Source organism: Anser cygnoides, chromosome 4 (assembly GCF_040182565.1).
Source record: "Anser cygnoides isolate HZ-2024a breed goose chromosome 4, Taihu_goose_T2T_genome, whole genome shotgun sequence".
NCBI lineage: Eukaryota > Metazoa > Chordata > Aves > Anseriformes > Anatidae > Anser > Anser cygnoides.
Genome location: NC_089876.1, coordinates 55,606,254 through 55,625,642, shown reverse-complemented (window position 1 = coordinate 55,625,642; position 19,389 = coordinate 55,606,254). Strand labels below are relative to the sequence as shown.

The window sequence follows — 19,389 nt, the reverse complement described above, 5'->3', positions numbered from 1 at the left end:
GCTTTCCAGCCACTCATCTCCCAGTCTGTAGCTCTGCTTGGGGTTGTTGCGCCCCAGGTGCAGGACCCGGCACTTGGCCTTGTTGAACTTCATACAGTTGACCTCAGCCCATCGCTCCAGCCTATCCAGATCCTCCTGCAGAGCCTTCCTGCCCTCGAGCAGATCGATACACGCACTTAGCTTGGTGTCATCTGCAAACTTACTGAGGGTGCACTGGATGCCCTCATCCAGATCATCGATAAAGATATTAAAGAGGACCGGCCCCAGTACCGAGCCCTGGGGGACACCACTAGTGACCAGCCTCCAACCAGATTTGACTCCATTCACCACAACTCTCTGGGCCCGGCTATCCAGCCAGTTTCTAACCCAGCGAAGCGTACGCCAGTCCAAGCCCCGAGCAGCCAGTTTCTTGAGGAGAATGTTGTGGGGAACGGTGTCAAAAGCCTTACTGAGGTCAAGGTAAACCACATCCACAGCCTTTCCCTCATCCACCAAGCGCGTCACTTGGTCATAGAAGGAGATCAGGTTCGTCAAGCAGGACCTGCCTTTCATAAACCCATGCTGACTGGGCCTGATCGCCTGCTTGCCCTGCAAGTGCTGCGTGATGACCCTCAAGATAATCTGCTCCATGAGCTTTCCTGGCACTGAGGTCAAACTGACAGGCCTATAGTTCCCCGGGTCTGCCCTGCGGCCCTTCTTATAGATGGGCGTCACATTGGCTAGCCGCCAGTCAACTGGGACCTCCCCCGATAGCCAGGACTGCCGATAAGTGATGGAAAGCGGCTCGGCCAGCTCCTCCGCCAGTTCTTTCAGTACCCTCGGGTGCATCCCATCCGGCCCCATCGACTTGCGCACATCCAAGCTCCGTAGCAGGTCGCCAACCATTTCCTCATGGATAGCGAAGGCCACATCCTGCTCCCCATCCCCTTCCACCAGCTCAGGGCACTGGGTATCCAGAGAACAACCAGTATTGCCGCTAAAGACTGAGGCAAAGGCGGCATTTTGTCCCATTAAGTCTTTTAATTTCATAAAGTTTTAAAAATGCACTTAGACATTAACAGATTTGAAAATCTGTTAGATTCAAAATGCAAAGAGAGTCTATGCTCTGTGCTTACGTAGGCTGAGACATATTCAGCTCCAGGGATCAACTAAACTTCCAGTTTTGTTAGCAACATATCTGCTGGCTAAGGGTGTCCTACTAGATAAGTAAAAATAAATGTCACAAAGTGGTAACTTGCCAGCGATAGTAGGTTGTTGTTTTTTAAAAAAAATTTGAGGGCAAAAATAAAAATTATGAAATCAATTGTGACTTACTGTGCTTCTTTGAAGCAAAACTATTTTAATTGCCTTATACGAAAGAAAAAAAAAAATGTGAGCTTTCCTTATCTAGCTATATGAAGAGATACTTATACAAAGCAAATCTCTATATAACATATGCTATATACAACATATACAGAATATGTAACATATAATAGCTCTATAACTTCAGATCCTAGAAAGACTGCCCCAAAAAAATCTCATCCTAATCCACCAGTATTGCATGAGAATATGTTGGCATCATGTAAAGCCATAGAACCAACATGAAAGCTGTCTGCCAACCTTCTAATCACCAAATACTAACTTAAGGAAGTTGGCTAGGACACTGTAATAGTGTCCCAAGTCTTACTGCTACCCTCAGTGTATTAGCCCAACAGGGTAGTGTTTGGGCTGCATCGCTGTGTTAGCCCATTGCAGTTTTTACAAGATCAGGGTGCGCAGTGGTTCACCTCAACAGTAGTCATGTAAAGCAAAGCACAGACTTTGCACAGCTAAATTATTAGTAACAGCAGTATTCTAAGATATATGTTAATTCTGTGTCTAAGTATTTATATAATGCCTCCATGAAGAGATGTGGTTCTGAGCAATGTTTTCCCTGGTGCTATCAGGTCAGATCCATTACCTCTGTTCGGCAATATTAGAACTAACATCAAAGTAAGCAAATTTCAGCATCCCATCTGGATTATATCCCATAAAACATAAAAGACTTAAAAGACTTTTTTTTTTTTTTTTGGCGGGGGAGGAGGAACAGAGGGTGGGGTGAAGTCTATAATGTTTTGTTTTTTTTTTTTCATTGCTTCACCTGGAAGAGAGAATGCTTTATGCTTTTTTTTTTTTTTTTTTTTTAAGTGCATATTGATCAGAAGTTAATAGTGAAAAAAAAATGCAAGAGTTAAAATAAAATATACTCTCTTCTGTTTTCCTTCAGCTCTTACACACTGAAGATAGGATTCTCAGTTGTTTTGAACATGATATTACAATTTTTTACTACACAAAATGAATATGAAATGCACCCACTTCAGACAGTAATATATGATTACAAAAGGTGAAGTACAACAGAGAACTGGAATTAAAGGAGATATTTATACCCAGTTTCTCAATATACACATTAAAATTTTACCTTTAAAACGTATCCCAAAAATTCTATCACTGTGCAAATGTACTCTAAAAATATACCTGTGTTTTCAATTATTTTTGCTGTTCCTGCACAGAGGTGGATGTAAGGGTACTCAAATTTTCATCTATAATCACCATGAACACAAATGTATTTGTTTGGATTCTCTAAGTAATGGCTTTTTTCATCCTTTTCAACAGTGGTTATTCTTTCAAGAGATGAAGTGTCTTGCACATAATAAATACCAGAGCATATCTGGTCATTATTTTATCTTTATCCAGAATATTTCAATTTGTTTACATGAAGCTTAGAAAACTGACATGACAATAAAGAGGTGCTGGATACATGGCATAAACAATACTAGTATAGCAAAGACAAATCATGTATGTAAGGGGAATTTAAAACACTACTTTCTGTGTAAGAGAATGTATGTATGTGTAGTAGACCAGGAAATTTTTGGTGAAAACATGAAAGGTTAGTAGCACTGTTTTTTAACCTTCACGTTATTTTCTTTGACTTATTCAGTAAGGAATATGATTCAGTACATCCATTAGAAACACTGGGTTCTGTCATTACATGGCATGAATGTTGCCACTCTCAGCATCACCCTGAAGCTCAACTCTGTTGTTGCCTTAAAGAAAGTCTTACATTTACTCATTATAGTGTTGATCTGGACAGAATTAACAAAAGGGGAAAAAATTACTTAATTCATGTATCTCTGCGGTGGTTTTACTGTGCTACAGCTGAACACCACAACCACTCTCTCCCTCCCCCTCCTTAGATGAGGAGGGGAAGAAGTAAAGGAAAGAAAAACTCACAGGTTGAGATAAGGATGATTTAATTAAAGGAAAAAAGAAATCATTATTAAGGAAAGATTATTATTAATTAAACAATTTAACTAAACAATTTAACTAAACAATTAACAATTTAACTAAAGGGAAAAAAAAAAGGAAAAGGAAAGGGGAAAACGGAGGGGGAAAGGGAAAACTAAACAAAATAAGTAAAGGCTATGTGGAAGTGCAGAGGAAAGAAATTACTCTCTCCTTCCCACAAATGAGCAATGCTTGACCACATCCTTGAAGCAGGGCCTCAACGCACATAGCCGGTGTTCGGGAGGAGGACAGACGTTTTCACAAGAGCCCACCCCTCTCCTGTTCTTCCTTTTTGCACCTTTTATTGCTGAGTGTGACATCATATGGTATGGAATATCCCTTTGGTTGGTTTAGGTCAGCTGCCCTGGTGATGTTTCTTTTTTCACATTTTTGCCCACCCCCTAGGAGGGTTAGAGAGAGTCCTGGTGCTGTGCCAGCACTGCTCAGCAGCAGACACAACACTGGTGTGATACCACTGCTGTTTTAGCTACAAGTGCAGAGCATAGCACTGTATGGGCTGCTGCAGGGGAAGTTAACATCCCAGCCAGACCCAGTACATGTAAATGTTAAATGTAAATGTAAATGTAAAATGTTAATGTAAATTAATACAGCTGGTTGAACTTCGCCATTCCCGTCTCACAGAAATTTCCAAAATTCTGAAAAGATTTTGTTGCTTTTTCAATGCATAGAAGGAGTTTTAAGTTGGAAAAAAAAAAAAAAAAAGGAAAAAAATCTGTCAGTTCTGTGGGGGTCATATTCAGATAAGTTTTTGAAAATTAGAATCTAAAACCCCACTTTCATTTCCTATCAACATTAGAAAATTCACAGTTGCTGAAAGACAAGACACTGGACCAGATTCCACCAAGTCTGCCAGCATTTCATTAAAACCGTGTTGAAACAGATATATTTCTGTAAAACACTTTGTCAAGAAATCCGTATTTTTTTAGCTAGAAAAATTTTGTCTTATTTGGAAATCCTTAATCAATACTAATAACAGAGTATCTACACCATAATTAGCTGACAAAAAAATAATAATAAAAAAAAATCATGAGAAGTGTTTCAGGAAAGATCTTTATACAGCGTTGAGTTCTATTTATTGATAAGTTCTGTCTTGTCTGGGCTGTAGTCAGGTCTTTTGAAATACTTTATGTTAAGATGAGTGTTAAGATGAGTTTAGGCTCTGTTCAGCTTTTCTATAACAACTCAAATCTTATCAAACTTATTTTTGAAAAAAAGCCTCATCTTTTAAACAGCCATCTGACATGCTCAGTGAAGATATAGGAAAACACTGCTGTACTGATGATACAAGCAGAGCTTCCCTAAGGCAAATGGAATAGCATCTAATTGAATTGTGCTTTAGTCTTCAATGACCCTGGGGATTTAATTCAAATTCAATTTTTATCTAATTTTGATAAAACACAAACATTTTATTCTAAGAGTATCTTTGAAGAATTTTGTGAAAATTAAAATAGAATTGTTTGAGAAGAAACATAAAACAACTCCTGTTTTCAGCTTCAGATAGGGTTATCAACTCAGGAAGATGGACTTTTAAAGTGAAACAAGGCAAAGGCGGAGCAGGGGCTTACAAAATTCTAAATAGTCATTAATTATGATTATGATAAATATCTGTATGTTACACTGTTTATATCATGACAGTACAGCAACCCAGTGGATGCAAATTAAATTGATGGGTCAGTGCCACAGGAATAGTCAAAAATCTAAGCAGTTTGTTAGAACTAGCAAACCAGTAATATGTAGCTGTACAATCTAAAGCACAGTTTGGGTGCATTCAAAATGCAGGGTGTACCAAACAGTGGTAATTTTACAATTCTGTTTTCAGTATTCACAGGTTGCTCCTCAATTTGGGAAGAGTTTACTATGGGAAAGAGTTTTTAGCCTGGCAAAAGTCTCATTTTACTCACTTTACTTCTCCTTTCAATTTAGTGTTACCTCACTGACATCAGTTGAATTATTATTCATTATGTCGGTGAAAGACACCAGTCAGTTCCTGCACATGTTCAGTTAGTTAGAGGAAACATTCATTAATCACAAAAATAAATGTAATTGTTTAGCTCTAACATGCATTTATAGAAGAATATCTGGTGCTATATAAAATATAACATTGTGAAATTATTTTGGTTTTGGAAGCTATCCATTACTCCAATAACTTTTCTCCACTGTTCAGTTAATACAAAAACTAGTGAGATAGTAATGCAAGTTCAGACTACTTTATAGTGAGATAGTAATGCAAGTTCAGACTACTATGGATTGGAGACTTACAATTTCTATATTCAGGTATATTCCATCTCTTCAAAAAAGAACCAACCAACCAAATAAAAAAACAAAAAGTACCAATTGGTTGAATCTTGGAAGGGTCTATGTTTAATTCAAAGTTAACACTGTCAGAAAATTGACTCATGCAGTGGGTCTCCAGAAGAGTCAGATATATGTCAGCATCTGACATCTTGACATCTTGTGCAGATGCTTGAGTGAGCTTTTACCTCAGAAATGGATGTTGAAATAAATTAAGAAACAGGTAGAAATTAAGACCTGAATTTAAAGCACTGATGAAAATAAGATGTACATAATATATGAGACTACTGAGGAAAAAGGTGTTTCTCGCAAAATTAGGAACAAATATTTAGATTAGAACCAGAATTCATAAAATGTCTTAAGAAAAATCAAATGCCTAATGGCTGAAGTTGGCAACAATAAAACAACAAAGCAAATTAAAAAACAAAGGAAAATTAGAGAGAGAATCTGTAGTTTATTGAATCCATTTCTTAATTAAGCTGGAAAGCCACGTCCATAGGATTATGAAGAATGCTGACAAAACTTTTTTTTTTCCTTTACTCTAAGAGTAAATGGTTTTCCAAAGAGGGTGGGGTAGAGGAAGAGGGAGAGCAAGCTTTGTGTTTAAATATATATATGGAATCACAAACAAAAACAAGCGTACCCAAATTTAGTCTCATATAGACTGTAAAGACCTTTGACCTGAATGAAGATCGGGTCAGAATGACCTAAGCAGAAGACTTAAAACAAACAAAAAAACAAACAAACAAACAAACAAAAAACTCTATTTTTTTTTGTCTGTTAGGAAAGGATGAAGCACACTATAGCAATCCAAAGCTTTTTAAAACTATAGCATATAAAGCAAATAAGCTATAACATTGTATCAATTTACTTCCATGACAAACAGGGCTGGAGGAAGACTGAGGGGCAGGAGGAATTCTCAGCTGCATTGACAAAGGGGGAAAAAATTACACTGTAAAGGTATCAGAAACATCATAACAAAATGCTTGTAACTGTTGCCTAGCTCATAAAATGCATTAAAATGCAACATTACTACAGTCACTGAAACAGAAAAATTAATATTTTCCAAATTTGAAAAAAAATAGACATTTTTAATAGTTGCATTGAAATACAGTCCCATATATTTTTATGTAGTTTTCCTTCCTAACCATGGAAATAATAAAGAATGAATAATGTTATTTTAAAATGGAAATTCATTCTTTGCTACATACAAAAATTGTTACTTTGGCTGAAAATATGTTCAATGATCTCTGATGTAACTTTACTTATCTCCACACATTGTATCAAAAAAAAAATCTGACCTTTAGAATGTATTCAAAGTAAGAGGATAAAAGTACAGCTAGAAAAATCTAAGTGGGAGAAATCAATAGGAAAATCTAATCTGTCACAGAATATGTTTAAAGTTTTCCTGAGAGTTTTTGTTAGAAATCACCTCTTTAAAATCTTGGTGAGACAATGCTTCTGCTCCTGTTATTGGAACTGACAGTCCTTTCTCCAGCACACATGAGTTGAGTTCCATGTTCCAATCTGAGCTAGTAAAATCACTATTATCTAAAACATTGCAGAATATGAAAATCTGCATTTTCATTGCATTAGGAACTGATGATTTCATGACCTACAACAAATGAACGTATTTTCATATTCAATTAGCAAGCAATACATTATTGTCAGTTTTAACAGAAATTGTAGGAAATACAATTGGAATCTCTCTTTTTTGAGTCATGTCAAATTTAATTTTCTCCTTCATTTGCAATCTTTGAGTTTAGTACATGTCACTCTCTTCCTTCACATACTCTCACCAGTGGAAACCTGCTTTTCGTTTTTCTTGGTCCCTCAGGACGAAATTCTCTCATTCACCAGTAAAGCTCAAGTAGAATTATTTTGATGATGGAATAGTAAGGAGGAATTGGAAAAAGGTGATTTCCTTGTGTGAACCTTGAACTGTAGAAGAGGATAATGTTACCTAATTCAGGTAACCAAATTTCTTCGGGTTAACAGTGTAGGTAATGTAAAGTAAGACTGAGTCTTCCAAATGATAATTTACAGCAGGAGTCTAATTCTGAGTCTTGCTTCACATCTCAGAAGAAACTCTTTTTTTGTAAGCTAGAAAGCTAGAAGGGAACAGCAGCGACAGTGGATTCTTTTAGGACTGGATCCATGCATCTGCAATCCTCAGACTCTTCTCTTAGCTTTCCAAAATGGCCCTGACTTTTTGTGAATTAATATTGTTGAAGAATGGCCTCCAATAAGAGAAGTCTACATGTCTTTTTTTTTTTTTTTTTTTTCTGTGAGGGATTTTAATTTCCAGTAGAGTGAAAGAGTGAAGAGATTGCTTTAAAATTTTATTGCAATTTAAATGATATATATATATTTGCTTTAAACATATTTATCCTCCTTCTGAGCTCCTGTTCCACAATATTTACCTCATCTGCAAAGCTTCTGAAGTTTAAATTGTTTATTGAAATCAAAAACAGTGAAATGCATTTCTCTTCTGACACAACTATCTTAGGTTTAAACACACTACACCTCAGTAGAACACCTGTGTCATGCTACTTGACTGAACAGATTAATCTTAATGAAAAACTAAGCAAAAACTGGAAAAAGTTTAGGAAACAGCCTTATCCACAAAAATCAAACAAATTAGTATTGTTTAAGCTTTATATATTTTTTTTTCTCTAAAATTGAACACTGTTTTTACCTTTCTGAAAGAATAGGATTTCTTATTTTTGTTCAAACAAGGAAACATTTTTAATTTTGATGGGCTTGATTCCTTCAGAGGTCATTCTTGTTAACATTTGTTGTATTTTTCTTGTTTAAAGATGTCACATGCAGGAATATTTTCTGTTAAAAATGACTTTTTTTTTTTTTTTTGTCAGGTACATGTTGGAATAATGTGCAATTTTTACATACTATAAACTCTGACCTTTTTAGTTCTTTACCTACTTTAATGAATAGATCTTTCTATTCTAGATTGCCAGGTGATTAGGTGCAGATTATTTTAGCAGACCTTTTTAATTAAATGGTTATACTGAATAGTTTTTGTTTTAAAATTAATTAATTCTGTCACCATTACTTACAGGTACAGAATCAAGGGGTTGTCTTGAGCTAATTCACCTAAATATTATTGGTGAAACACTGAATAAGTACTGACTCAGATTAATTTACTGAAATGCTTTTGTTGCTGTTTCTGAGATGCAGCTGAGTGCATAATGGCTGGCTGCAGTTTTTGCTTTCCTTTATGAGTGTTTAATTAATTTCCTTGAGACTCTCTTAAGAGCTTTTTAATGTAAAGTGCATTAAAAATATTCAAACATCAGCTGGAGAGAATTGACCACAGTCACAAGATTGGATTGCTCATGGGGTTTGGCCACACTTGCTGTCTCAGAGAATTGTTACTGGACCACCACAATGCATTCAAAGCATAGAGCATCATATAATATCTCTGTAGTATGTATTGTAAGATGAAAAAAAAAAATCTACCTTATTGAATGACTAAGATGGTCTGTATTTCATATGAAAGAAATAATTTATTACTGGATAAGAAAATCAGCAAGCCAAATATGGCAGTAAGTTGGTGTTAAGATAGGATCTTCAAGATAAAACATGGAAGTAGTTTAATTATGGAAGGAAGAAATTGAATGTACCATCTAAGTCAAAGGTAATTTATATCAATTGTAGTCAACATGAAGTTAGGAAGACTCTGGAGACTACCCTCAGAATAACTTGGGTAAGTTAGAGGACTTCTCTAACTTGGATTTGTTAACTTTTCTCTGCTAAGTTTCTAATGGAAGGTATCATTACAGCACACAATAGGTTTTATTCATCTTTGTCATCGACATATAGCAGTAAATGGGAAGAGAATATATGCCTCTTAAAATAAAGCATATATATAAGGCACTTTCGTTTTTACATTCCTTTCCTTTACCTGTGCTTTAGCAAAAATATCCACAAGTTTGGGGCAGATAGAAAAGAGATGGCTTATGAATAGGAATACAGTGATTCTTCAAAAAATACATACTTTAGAAGCTTTAAAGTAGGAGACATTTTTGGAGATTGTAAAATTCCCTTTGAAGAGTTTTTCTCAGTCATTTCGTTTTGGAAGAAGGGAAGAGATGGTGAGATTTCCTCTAACAAAAATACTTTAAATAGAAATGTCAGGAGCACTGATTCATGACCCACGTCATTCTTGTGTGCTAAATTGTCAGCTGCTAGATGAGGTCTCCTATATAAATTCTGTAGATGGTGGTGTCCTTGCTGCATAGCTATGCTAACTATTTTTTAATGAGTTCTGTAATAGTAATTATTTTAATAATTTAAAAGAATCAATAACAATGCAAACATATCCTCAGCAGGGGAGTTAGAAAGGAACTGAATCCCATCGCCTACAATCACAGTCATACATCTCATAACAACCCAATACCCTTATCAAGCTCCATCTTAAAACACACAAGGCTTTTGTATCTCTGTTCAAAGTGCTAGACTATTTCTGAACTGAAGTGTTTCATTGGTTGAAAGAGTTTTAATTTACTATCTAAATTTATCCCCGGCCACTTCATATTCATTTGCTTTCACAGCAATGATATTATCTACCTTAAAATTCCTTCCTCTTTGCAGGTGCACATCACAAATAGAACAGTAGCACAATTTTTCCTAGCAGTGGTCAATCTCTGATTTTTAAGATGGCTGTAGTTTATGAGCAGCTCAAGTCCATTTTCTTTTCTGGGGCTTAATTCTAAACTGAGCAGGGAGGTGGTGTCATACAACTGCTGGGTAAGTCAAATATCCAGCTGTGAAAGGAAATTTAGAAAATGGGCCAGCATTACCCCATGTAACCTACACCCCAGATTACAGGTTACAGTACCAGCACCTGCAAGCCTGCAACCCAGCGCCAAGGTAGAAGGACCCTGAGAAGACATTATTTTCTACTTTGAATTATTCCCATTGCTTGCTTTCCTTAACCTCTTCAACTCCATAATGTGTCTTCTGGCAATACAAAGATTGCCTTTTCTGCATGAGACTTGTAATGTCAACTCTGAATTTAGCCTGCTCTTCTATATATTCCTTTTCATTCCTTTTCACTAACATATATGAAAAGCAGTAATTTAAATTTTGCTAAATTGCTTCTTTCGTAAAGCCATACTGTACTTGTGTGTTACAGCTTCATCTACTGTTGCCTTTACTATTCAAACTGTGTACCTAAATTCCCATTTGAATTTGCCTGTCATTGATTATTCTGCCTTTCCTCTTTAGATTAAATGTCCAATGTTTTCTGCCCCTTGGAGGTATTTGAACACTTTAGTCATGTTACTTTTCAATCCTCTTTTTGATAAACTAAACAGATTGAACTCCTAAAATCTCTTACTGTAAGGAAATTTTCCTAAATCTCAGATCATGTTTTAGTGGCTTTGTTCAGTACCTTTCCTAATGCTTTAATATCCTCTTAAAACTTGGACACAGAATCCGGTGCAATGTCCCAGAACTGGTCTCATTAATAGCATATGAAATAATAATTGACCTTCATGCTCCTGCACACTCTTTCAATTTTTCCACGCTGTTGGATAGCACAGTAGTGCAGTGAGAACTTTACCATGACAGTACTGAATTGTTCAACGTGAATTCTGAATCCTTCAGATGCACTGCTTTGTCCAACTCTGTCCACATACCAAATTCATATACGTGCAAATGTCCTCCTTTTCTATTTTAAACTGTTCTACTTAAATGGTCTGAACTTAAGAAATCATTTTATTTCCTTGCACTCATCAGTATTTAACTCCATCATTTTGTGTGTGTGTGTGTGATTCTTAGTTTTAAACTATCAATGATTTTCTATTTTATTTCTAGATCATAGATGGCAGTGCTGAACATAATTCTTACTACAATTCCCTACAGTTGCCATTTGTCTAGCATTTAGGATGTGGGTGCTGATACAGAGATGTCTTGGCTGAGCCAGAATGTTTCTTACTATCTGAGTAACATTTTTGTCCCACTGTAAATGTACTCAGTTTGACCTAACAGTTTCTGGCCCAAATATGACTCATGTACTTGTCACAGACCTGTGAATTCTGGATGTTTTCCTATTTCTGTCTATGAATTTCCAACCTGACAATCTTCAAGGCACGATGCAAAGCTCATCTCTCTTCAGATTGTAGATGAACACTGATTTAATGGGCTGAATAGACCAAAGATGGGAGTAATTATAGTCCTGGTGGTTCTAATTTTCTGTTCATGCCTGGTTTTGTAGAGCAGCTTATCTGGAGCTAATATTCTTACCCTAACTTTTGATGGTCTTAATTCAGTTGGTCACAAATTATTTTTCAAATACATTGTTTGATAACATTTTCTATTTTTCTTTATATTTGCCCACTAGTTTAACTATCAATTTTCTTTGCAATTGTTTAGCCCAGTTTAGTTTACAAAGTAAAGGTGTTCAGGACACATTCAGCAAGGTGAAAAGTGGGAAGTAATAATCTTTCTCCAATAAAAGACGTTTGCAATGGTGAACATTCACTGTCTCTGCCTGTGAACAATAGTGTAGAGCTTTCCTTCTCAGTAATTTGAAGTTGCACAATAACTTTATGTTAACCACAAGTCTATTGGAGCTTAGTTCTGAATGCACCACATTATGAAAGTTTTGCTGATACTAAATTCTTATAATTCTGCCTCTTGGAAAACACACGCACAAAATTATTTTAAAAAAATGCAACAGGTCAGTGTAAATTCCCTCTGGATGTGCACAAAGCCATTACTAGTTGAGTGTAGTGAAGAGAAAGGCTATGTGCATTACAACTAAAAGAAGCTAAATTTGTACTTTATGAAAAGAGTGTAACTTTCTGTAGCCACTTAGCCAGAAGCTTATTTTTCACAGGCTGTGTACAACAGAACTGAAGAATCTTTACCATGTAGAATCATTTTTATGATAATTTATATACAGAGGACCAGTATTTTGACACAAAGGCCTTCCTAAAAATCCACTGCCTTACTCAAGCTTCACTGTATTACCTATATTACTTGATTCTTTTTAACTAAAAGAGTGTTCCACAATGCAGTTCAGATAGACGGAAGTATTATCTTTCCAACAGCATTCTTGAAATACAGTTTTTCTATTAAAGGGACTTTGAACAAGGCAGAATTCTGCAGTGCTCAACCAGTTTTTTGTCAATAGCACACTGGGCTGAGAAAAACATAAAATACTTGAAGAAATATTTAATTAAAAATTACAGCTAATTTCTAAAATAAAACTTATTTCTACAGTATTTATTAATTATGCTGAATATATTTCTTTCAGAAGCAGGCAATAAAATTATTCCAGATACTATGAGGCTTTTAACTGACTAATTCTAACAAAAATTAGTGATGCTACCATATGACACAAAAGTAAATGCTACTTTGAAAAAATCTGTAGTCACAGCAATGACTATATTTCCTATTCAGCATTAGTTACCTTAATTTCAAAGTACTCTATTCCATGGTAGACTTGAAAAGCAACATCAGAATGATTTAGAAAAAAATCAGAGAAGAGGAAAACAACAAACAAATAGATCTCCAATCAGATAAAGTGATCAATATTAAAGGTAACAACAGACTTTTCTACATTCATGTTCTGGAGAATTTATCTCCAGAATAGAAATATCATGTGTCCCTGCCCATTCCAAGGTTGGAATTAGATGATCATTACGGTCCTTTCCAACCCAAGCCAATCTATGATTCTATGATTCTACCACATAAATTGATATATATATGTGTGTGTTCATATATAGAAATACAGCTTTCTTATGCAAGGGCATAAGACACAAATCCAGGTGTCCATATCTCTATATATGTATATATATGTATATATATGATATATATATATGATATATATATATATATATATATATACACACACAGTTTCTTGATTCTCCACTGCCTTGTAAAAAGATACAATCCAGCGAAGTAGGTGTAGTTAGGCTTTCATGTTTTATTTGCTTTATAAACACGTATAAACTTTTAAAGAAATATGAATGACTAGAAGTTGCCATACTGTGATAAACTAGATCCATTCAGAATATTTGTTAGTGAAAATGATGTCAGAGGCCAATAAGAACAGAATATGAAACAGTAATTTCAAATTGCACTAGAATAGGAATAGTTAAGTATTTCCTTGATTAAAAAGGGGATACATTCTTCAGCTACATGAAGAAATAAAGAACGAGGTTAGCTACTAAAGGAGACTATAGAAGCATTTTTACTGAAAGATAATACTGAAAGATATAACAAAGTACTCAGAAAAATTTAGAAATGCATAACAAATTAGAAATTTACAAAGTAGAAATATGCAAATCAACTTACATATAGAGCAGATTCCACACTAGATTTAGAGTTCACTAGAAGCAGAGAAATTTTTATTTTATTTAACTAATTTTAGTTAATATCACAATTAAAAGACTTCACTGCATTTTTCAATTAAAATATAAGTAAACCACAGCATTCTAGAGGTTTCTATGTACGTGTTCTGTGAGTGTCCAAATTTTTCATACTTAATATGAAAGAATTTTAGATTTATGATATTAAATGCAAATATCTAATTTCAAGACAGATTTTTTGGTAGCCCCTCTAGACGGAAATTGCCATAAAAACTGTAACTCCCCATGTCCAAAGTAATGTAGTTTTTGGAGGAAAACAAAAGGCATTCCCAGTCTGCCCTTACCATGACATCTTCATACACACATACCTGTACGGATTTTTTACCATTCTGGAACTCCATGCATTGTTAACAAGCAAAGATCAGCATAAATTTTTCATGACTTAGAAAAATCCTAAAGGTTTTATATTATTTCCTGCGTCTATCTCTAAACAAAGGCATATTTAAGTACTTCTAAAAGAATGAATTGGCATTATTAGGAGACAATGAATGGGGTAAGTAGAATAGATTCACATCCTTTTGCAACAGAGTTTTGACTGGAAATCAGCACAACGATCAGAATTTCTTTATCTTTTTTTCAGACTCCAATGTCATTCTCCAAGGAATGATTTTAGTTGCACTGTGTATCACAATGTTACTCACAAATTTATTCATATGTATATTTACTGACTGTTGTTTTTATAATGTGTTGGCCAGCAGTTGAGTAAGAGTTCCACAACAATAAAGACCTTTTTTTCAGGTCCACATATCTGATCGCAGTACTGATATTCTTCTCTCTTGACATGTGCAGAGCACACTTTAGAATGTCAGTGGGAGTTCTGCATACATATGGAGAGGAGGATATAGGAGATGACATTTTCCATGTGGCCCTGAGATGAAAATTTTGCCCTAAGATAGTTCCTTCAGTATTTTTTCAGCAGTCATTTTTGTTTTAATAGAATATGAACCTCTAAAACAATGTTAAAAAATACCAGTTGCCAAGGGACTGTTTGATATGTTGTTTTATGTACAAATATAAAACATTCTCTGAAGAAAAAATGATGGTGGTAGTACTCTTCTATGAAAGATCTTTACAATATTTTTTTCTGATCTAGGCTCATATTACATTACTCCCAGTTAAACAGACCAATCTTAAAGTAGGCTCCAAACTATGACATTCCACATGCATAGCTACTTATCTATTATTTTTTAACTCTGTGATAATGTATCAATAACTGTTGACTGAAAGTGTTATTAATTTCCAGAAGTTCTGAGGAAGGGATAATAGAGTATGCAGTTTATGAAAATAAAATTTGCATATAAAATGACAGATAGAAAGAGAACTTACTGTTTCCATTTATTTGCTACTACTATTTTTGGAGCTTAAACTAGCATGAAAGGCAATCTCAGATTTGCTGTTTTCCTGTTCATACAATAATAAGCAAAGTGATTGACTCTGCAAAATGAAAATTTTCCTAAAAAAATCTCTTACAAAACATTTTGTTGTTTTATGTGTTTTGTGTGTGTGTGTGTTGTTGTTGTTATTTGCTTTGTTTGTCTTTTTCCTGGTTCTTAGCTTGGTAGCCACAAAGGAAACAGACAGTGCAAGATCTCGTAGCATGCCAATGTCTCCATCTGATTTCCTGGATAAGCTAATGGGTAGGATGTCGGGCTACGATGCAAGGATAAGACCAAATTTCAAAGGTAATTTCAAACCTACACTTCTAAGTAATTCAGTATTTCTTGTCACAAAACTGCAGTTTCTGGAATAAATATGAAGCCAAGAAATATACTCTAATTGGAAAAAAAAAAAAAAAAAGTGCATTTCTTTGCTTTTCTTTGCTATGATGGTTTATTTCAGTATTAATCTGCTCTATTAGCATGCAAACTGCTGTTTACCCTAAAGTAACACTGTGCAGAGCAAAATAAGCCTCCAGGCAAAGTCTACGCACAGCAGTTTTTTATCTCTCTTTGAGTCTCCTGAAGTCCTAAAAAAAAATGCTTAAAAATGAGGAATTTACAGCTTAGTAGTTGATTTGTGGATCAGATTTTGGAGTTTGTCATGGACACAATGCAGACACAATCTTCTGATGGGGCTAAAGTGAAGAACAGGCAGATGGTTTAGAGAATAGTGAATATGCAATATTCGCAATATTCTTGAATGTATAATTCAAAAGACTTAGAGCATTGTTTTATAACTACTGAAATTTAAAGAGACAAAACCTAATTTGACATTGTTCTTTTTCAAAAAGTTAACATTCTAAATCTTCTAGACAGCTATGCAGTTTGAACAAATCTGCCCACAATGATTCAGATCTATCGCTAAGAATAAGTATCTCCTTAAGTGACTTTGCCACTTTCTGGTTAGTTTTATTAGTCCTTGAGTTTTTAATTTGGCAACTGTTTTAAAGAAACAGACCTAATAAGAGATCTCAGACAATCATTTGCTCTGTCAATAAAAGTTCTATGTAGACAAGATTTTTAACATCTTTTGTCATGATTAAACTTGGCCAATAACACAAAATTATACCTTTTGTCTGAGTGCTGTACTTCTGAATAAGGAATTTTTCATATCTATTCTTGTTCAATAGAAAGAATAGAATAGAGAATAATATTTGAATTCGTTTAGGTATGAAATAAAACAGAAATGAAAAACTCTTGCAAAACGTTTGTTCCAGTTACAAAATAGTTTTATTTCTAGTAAATCAAAACTATAGCAAGATGTTTATCCTACTTTGGGTTTTGTTTAGGAAAGTGTAAAGTGTTCCTTGCCTTGATATTGCCAAACAGTATTCAGCAATCATTAATTAAGGAACTACTTAAGTCAGGACATAGTTTTGGCCTTTTCCATATTTTATGGCAATAAAATTGTGATGTTTTGCAATTGTGCAAATTAACCTTTTTTTTTTTTCATTTGCTTTGAATTGGGTGACTATTTTATTTTGTTGCCATGTGACTTATTAAGAAATGGAGGAAATTCACATCTTTTTGATCTTTACAGATTTTTGTACTTATATATTGCTCCCTACCATATTCCTTTTCCAATGCTAGGAGTGCTGTCTTGCTTATGCTGGTTTTGTGTGGCAGCAGCTCATAGAGTTTGACATCCTTGGTTGCCTTCTTGACACCTCTTTTCTCCCTAATTTTCTCCCTTTGAGGTGGAAAAATATTTTGAAGTATTTAAGATGGAAGTTCATGATCTACTTATATGGCGGTCCATTTTTTGATTTGTATTTTCCTATCTTTAATGATATCTGAAGAGAATACTTTCAGAGAACCATCCATAATGAATCTATACTCTCTTTCCTGCATGGAAATCATTAATTTGGATCCCATCAGTACAAATGCACAGTAAGGATTGTTTTCCATTTGACTGACACTGAATTTCATCAAACATTTATACCTTGATAGCTCTTTATTTTGACCTTTCTGCAACTCCTTGCATTCAGCTTTGCATACAACTACACAAAATACCATAATTATAGTGCCTTTCTTTTCTAGGTCATTAATACTGAACTACAATGATACAGTTCAGATCTATAGGGGAACTCATAAACAATCACCTCATAATTTTAAAAATAGCTTTCTACTCCTACCATTAAATTATTTTAAAACAAAAGATCTATAGGTGGACCTCATTTCTCTCGTTTTGCCAAGACTAATATCCTTAAAAAGCCTTTGACAAAAGATCAAGTTACGAAGTACTTGAAAATCTGAATAAACTATTTCAATTAATTTAAGCTATAACTAAATATTTAATTAATTATATTGCCTTTGTCCACATGCTTACCAGCTCTTTCAGAGATCTTCAGTAGATCTGAGAGATGCTATTGCAGCTAAAATAATAATTTTTTATTCTATTAATTAATAGAATAATTCTACTAATAGAATTACTAGAAATAATCCAGTAATCTATTAATTATAACATTTCTCATAATTTCTACCCGTTTGGCTGGTATAGAGTTAAGGTTTACAGGGATAATGCTTATTGTTAATGTCATCCACCATCACCTTCAGAAACCTTTTTTCTTCTTTAATTCAAATTATAGCTGGAAGTGATACACATTTCTTTCTATTGATAACAAAATTGACACAAGTGATAGCTGACTAACAGTAATTACTATTTCAACTTTCAACTTACAGTGTTGCAACAATTTTTATAATGTCTGGCTTAATATCACCTCAGGCTGTCAGTTTGTTCCGGTTCCTTTGGTCTCCAATGTTGAAATACAAAAATCATAGAATCATAGAATGGCTCGGATTGGAAGGGCCTTTAAAGGCCATCGAGTTCCAACCCCCCTACCATAGGCAGGGACACCACCCACTAAATCAGGTTGCTCAGGGCCTCATCTAACCTGGTCTTGAACACCTCCAGGGATGGGGCATCCACAGCCTCTCTGGACAACCTTTTCCAGTGCCTCACCACCCTCTACATATTTCTTCCCAGTGCCTAATCTAAATCTCTCCTCTTTTAGTTTAAAACCGTTTCTCCTTGTCCTGTCATTATCTGATTAAGCAAAGAGTTGATCTCCATTTTTTTTGTAAATCCCCTTTAAGTACTGAAAAGCCGCAATGAGGTCACCCTGGAGCCTTCTCCTTAGGCTGAAAAGCCCCAGCTTTCTCAAACCTTTCTTCGTAGGAAATCCTACAGTCCTCATACAAAATCTTCCATCGGAATGGCTCAGTATTTGACAATGCTAGCAATAGAATACAAATGCTACTCCAAAGCCTTAATTTAGTTTTTCTGCTGCTGTTTTTCATGGATACCTCTGTATCTTAATCATCTCCTCGACTTCACCTTCCAGTCTTGGCAGTATTCTATTTTTAATGCCTTAAAGATAGTTATCACTTTTAGCTTTTCTGTCTCTACTAAGCTTCAGCTCTACTTTTTTTTTTGGCCTGCCTTTAATTTATATTTTACTTGCCTAGGTTCATATGTTTGAACCTGAATTCCAGGTTTAACAGCTTCATTTATGCTTCTATTTGACCATGTTTTAGGAGGTTCATTTTTGCTCTAAGCACAGTATCTTTAAGTAATCTCTAAACCACTTCCAAGCTGCTTATAGCTTCTTTTTATCCTCTTTTTAACTAGCTATTACCTGTCTTTTTGTAAGGCTGCTTTTGAAATTAAGCATCAGTGTTGTATCAATTTATTTATTTATTTTATCTTTATAAAAGCAATTATGAATATTGATGAAGCAAATTTACACTTTACTGTAGTAACACTGTAGTGTTAGTAAAGTGCAATATTAGTGCTCTAGTAGTTCTATTGTACTACTTTAAACAAGATAATATCATATCAAATTTGAAATAAATGACAAGTACTACAACATGGAAGTGTCAGAAAGTAAAGCCTTGCAAACAAATTGTCTGACACTACCAGGAAATACAAT

The 19,389-nt window shown here is 34.8% G+C and overlaps 2 protein-coding genes across 11 annotated transcripts in view; one reads left to right on the top strand and one right to left on the bottom strand.

Moving 5' to 3' along the window:
• Positions 1–19,389, bottom strand: part of LOC106041756 (ran GTPase-activating protein 1-like) — a 140,366-nt gene that overhangs the window by 56,140 nt on the left and 64,837 nt on the right. For 3 of the 10 annotated variants that reach the window (XR_010831190.1, XR_010831192.1, XR_010831189.1), the window contains exon 3: positions 13,945–13,979. The exons of the other annotated variants lie outside the window; for them this stretch is intronic. The gene's annotated coding sequence lies outside the window, so the exon portion shown is untranslated. The remainder of the gene's footprint in view (positions 1–13,944; positions 13,980–19,389) is intronic. 10 annotated transcript variants of the gene reach the window in all.
• Positions 1–19,389, top strand: part of GLRA3 (glycine receptor alpha 3) — a 90,979-nt gene that overhangs the window by 8,103 nt on the left and 63,487 nt on the right. The window contains exon 2 of the mRNA XM_013190334.3: positions 15,573–15,700. Coding sequence (XP_013045788.2) covers positions 15,573–15,700 — 128 coding nt within the window. The remainder of the gene's footprint in view (positions 1–15,572; positions 15,701–19,389) is intronic.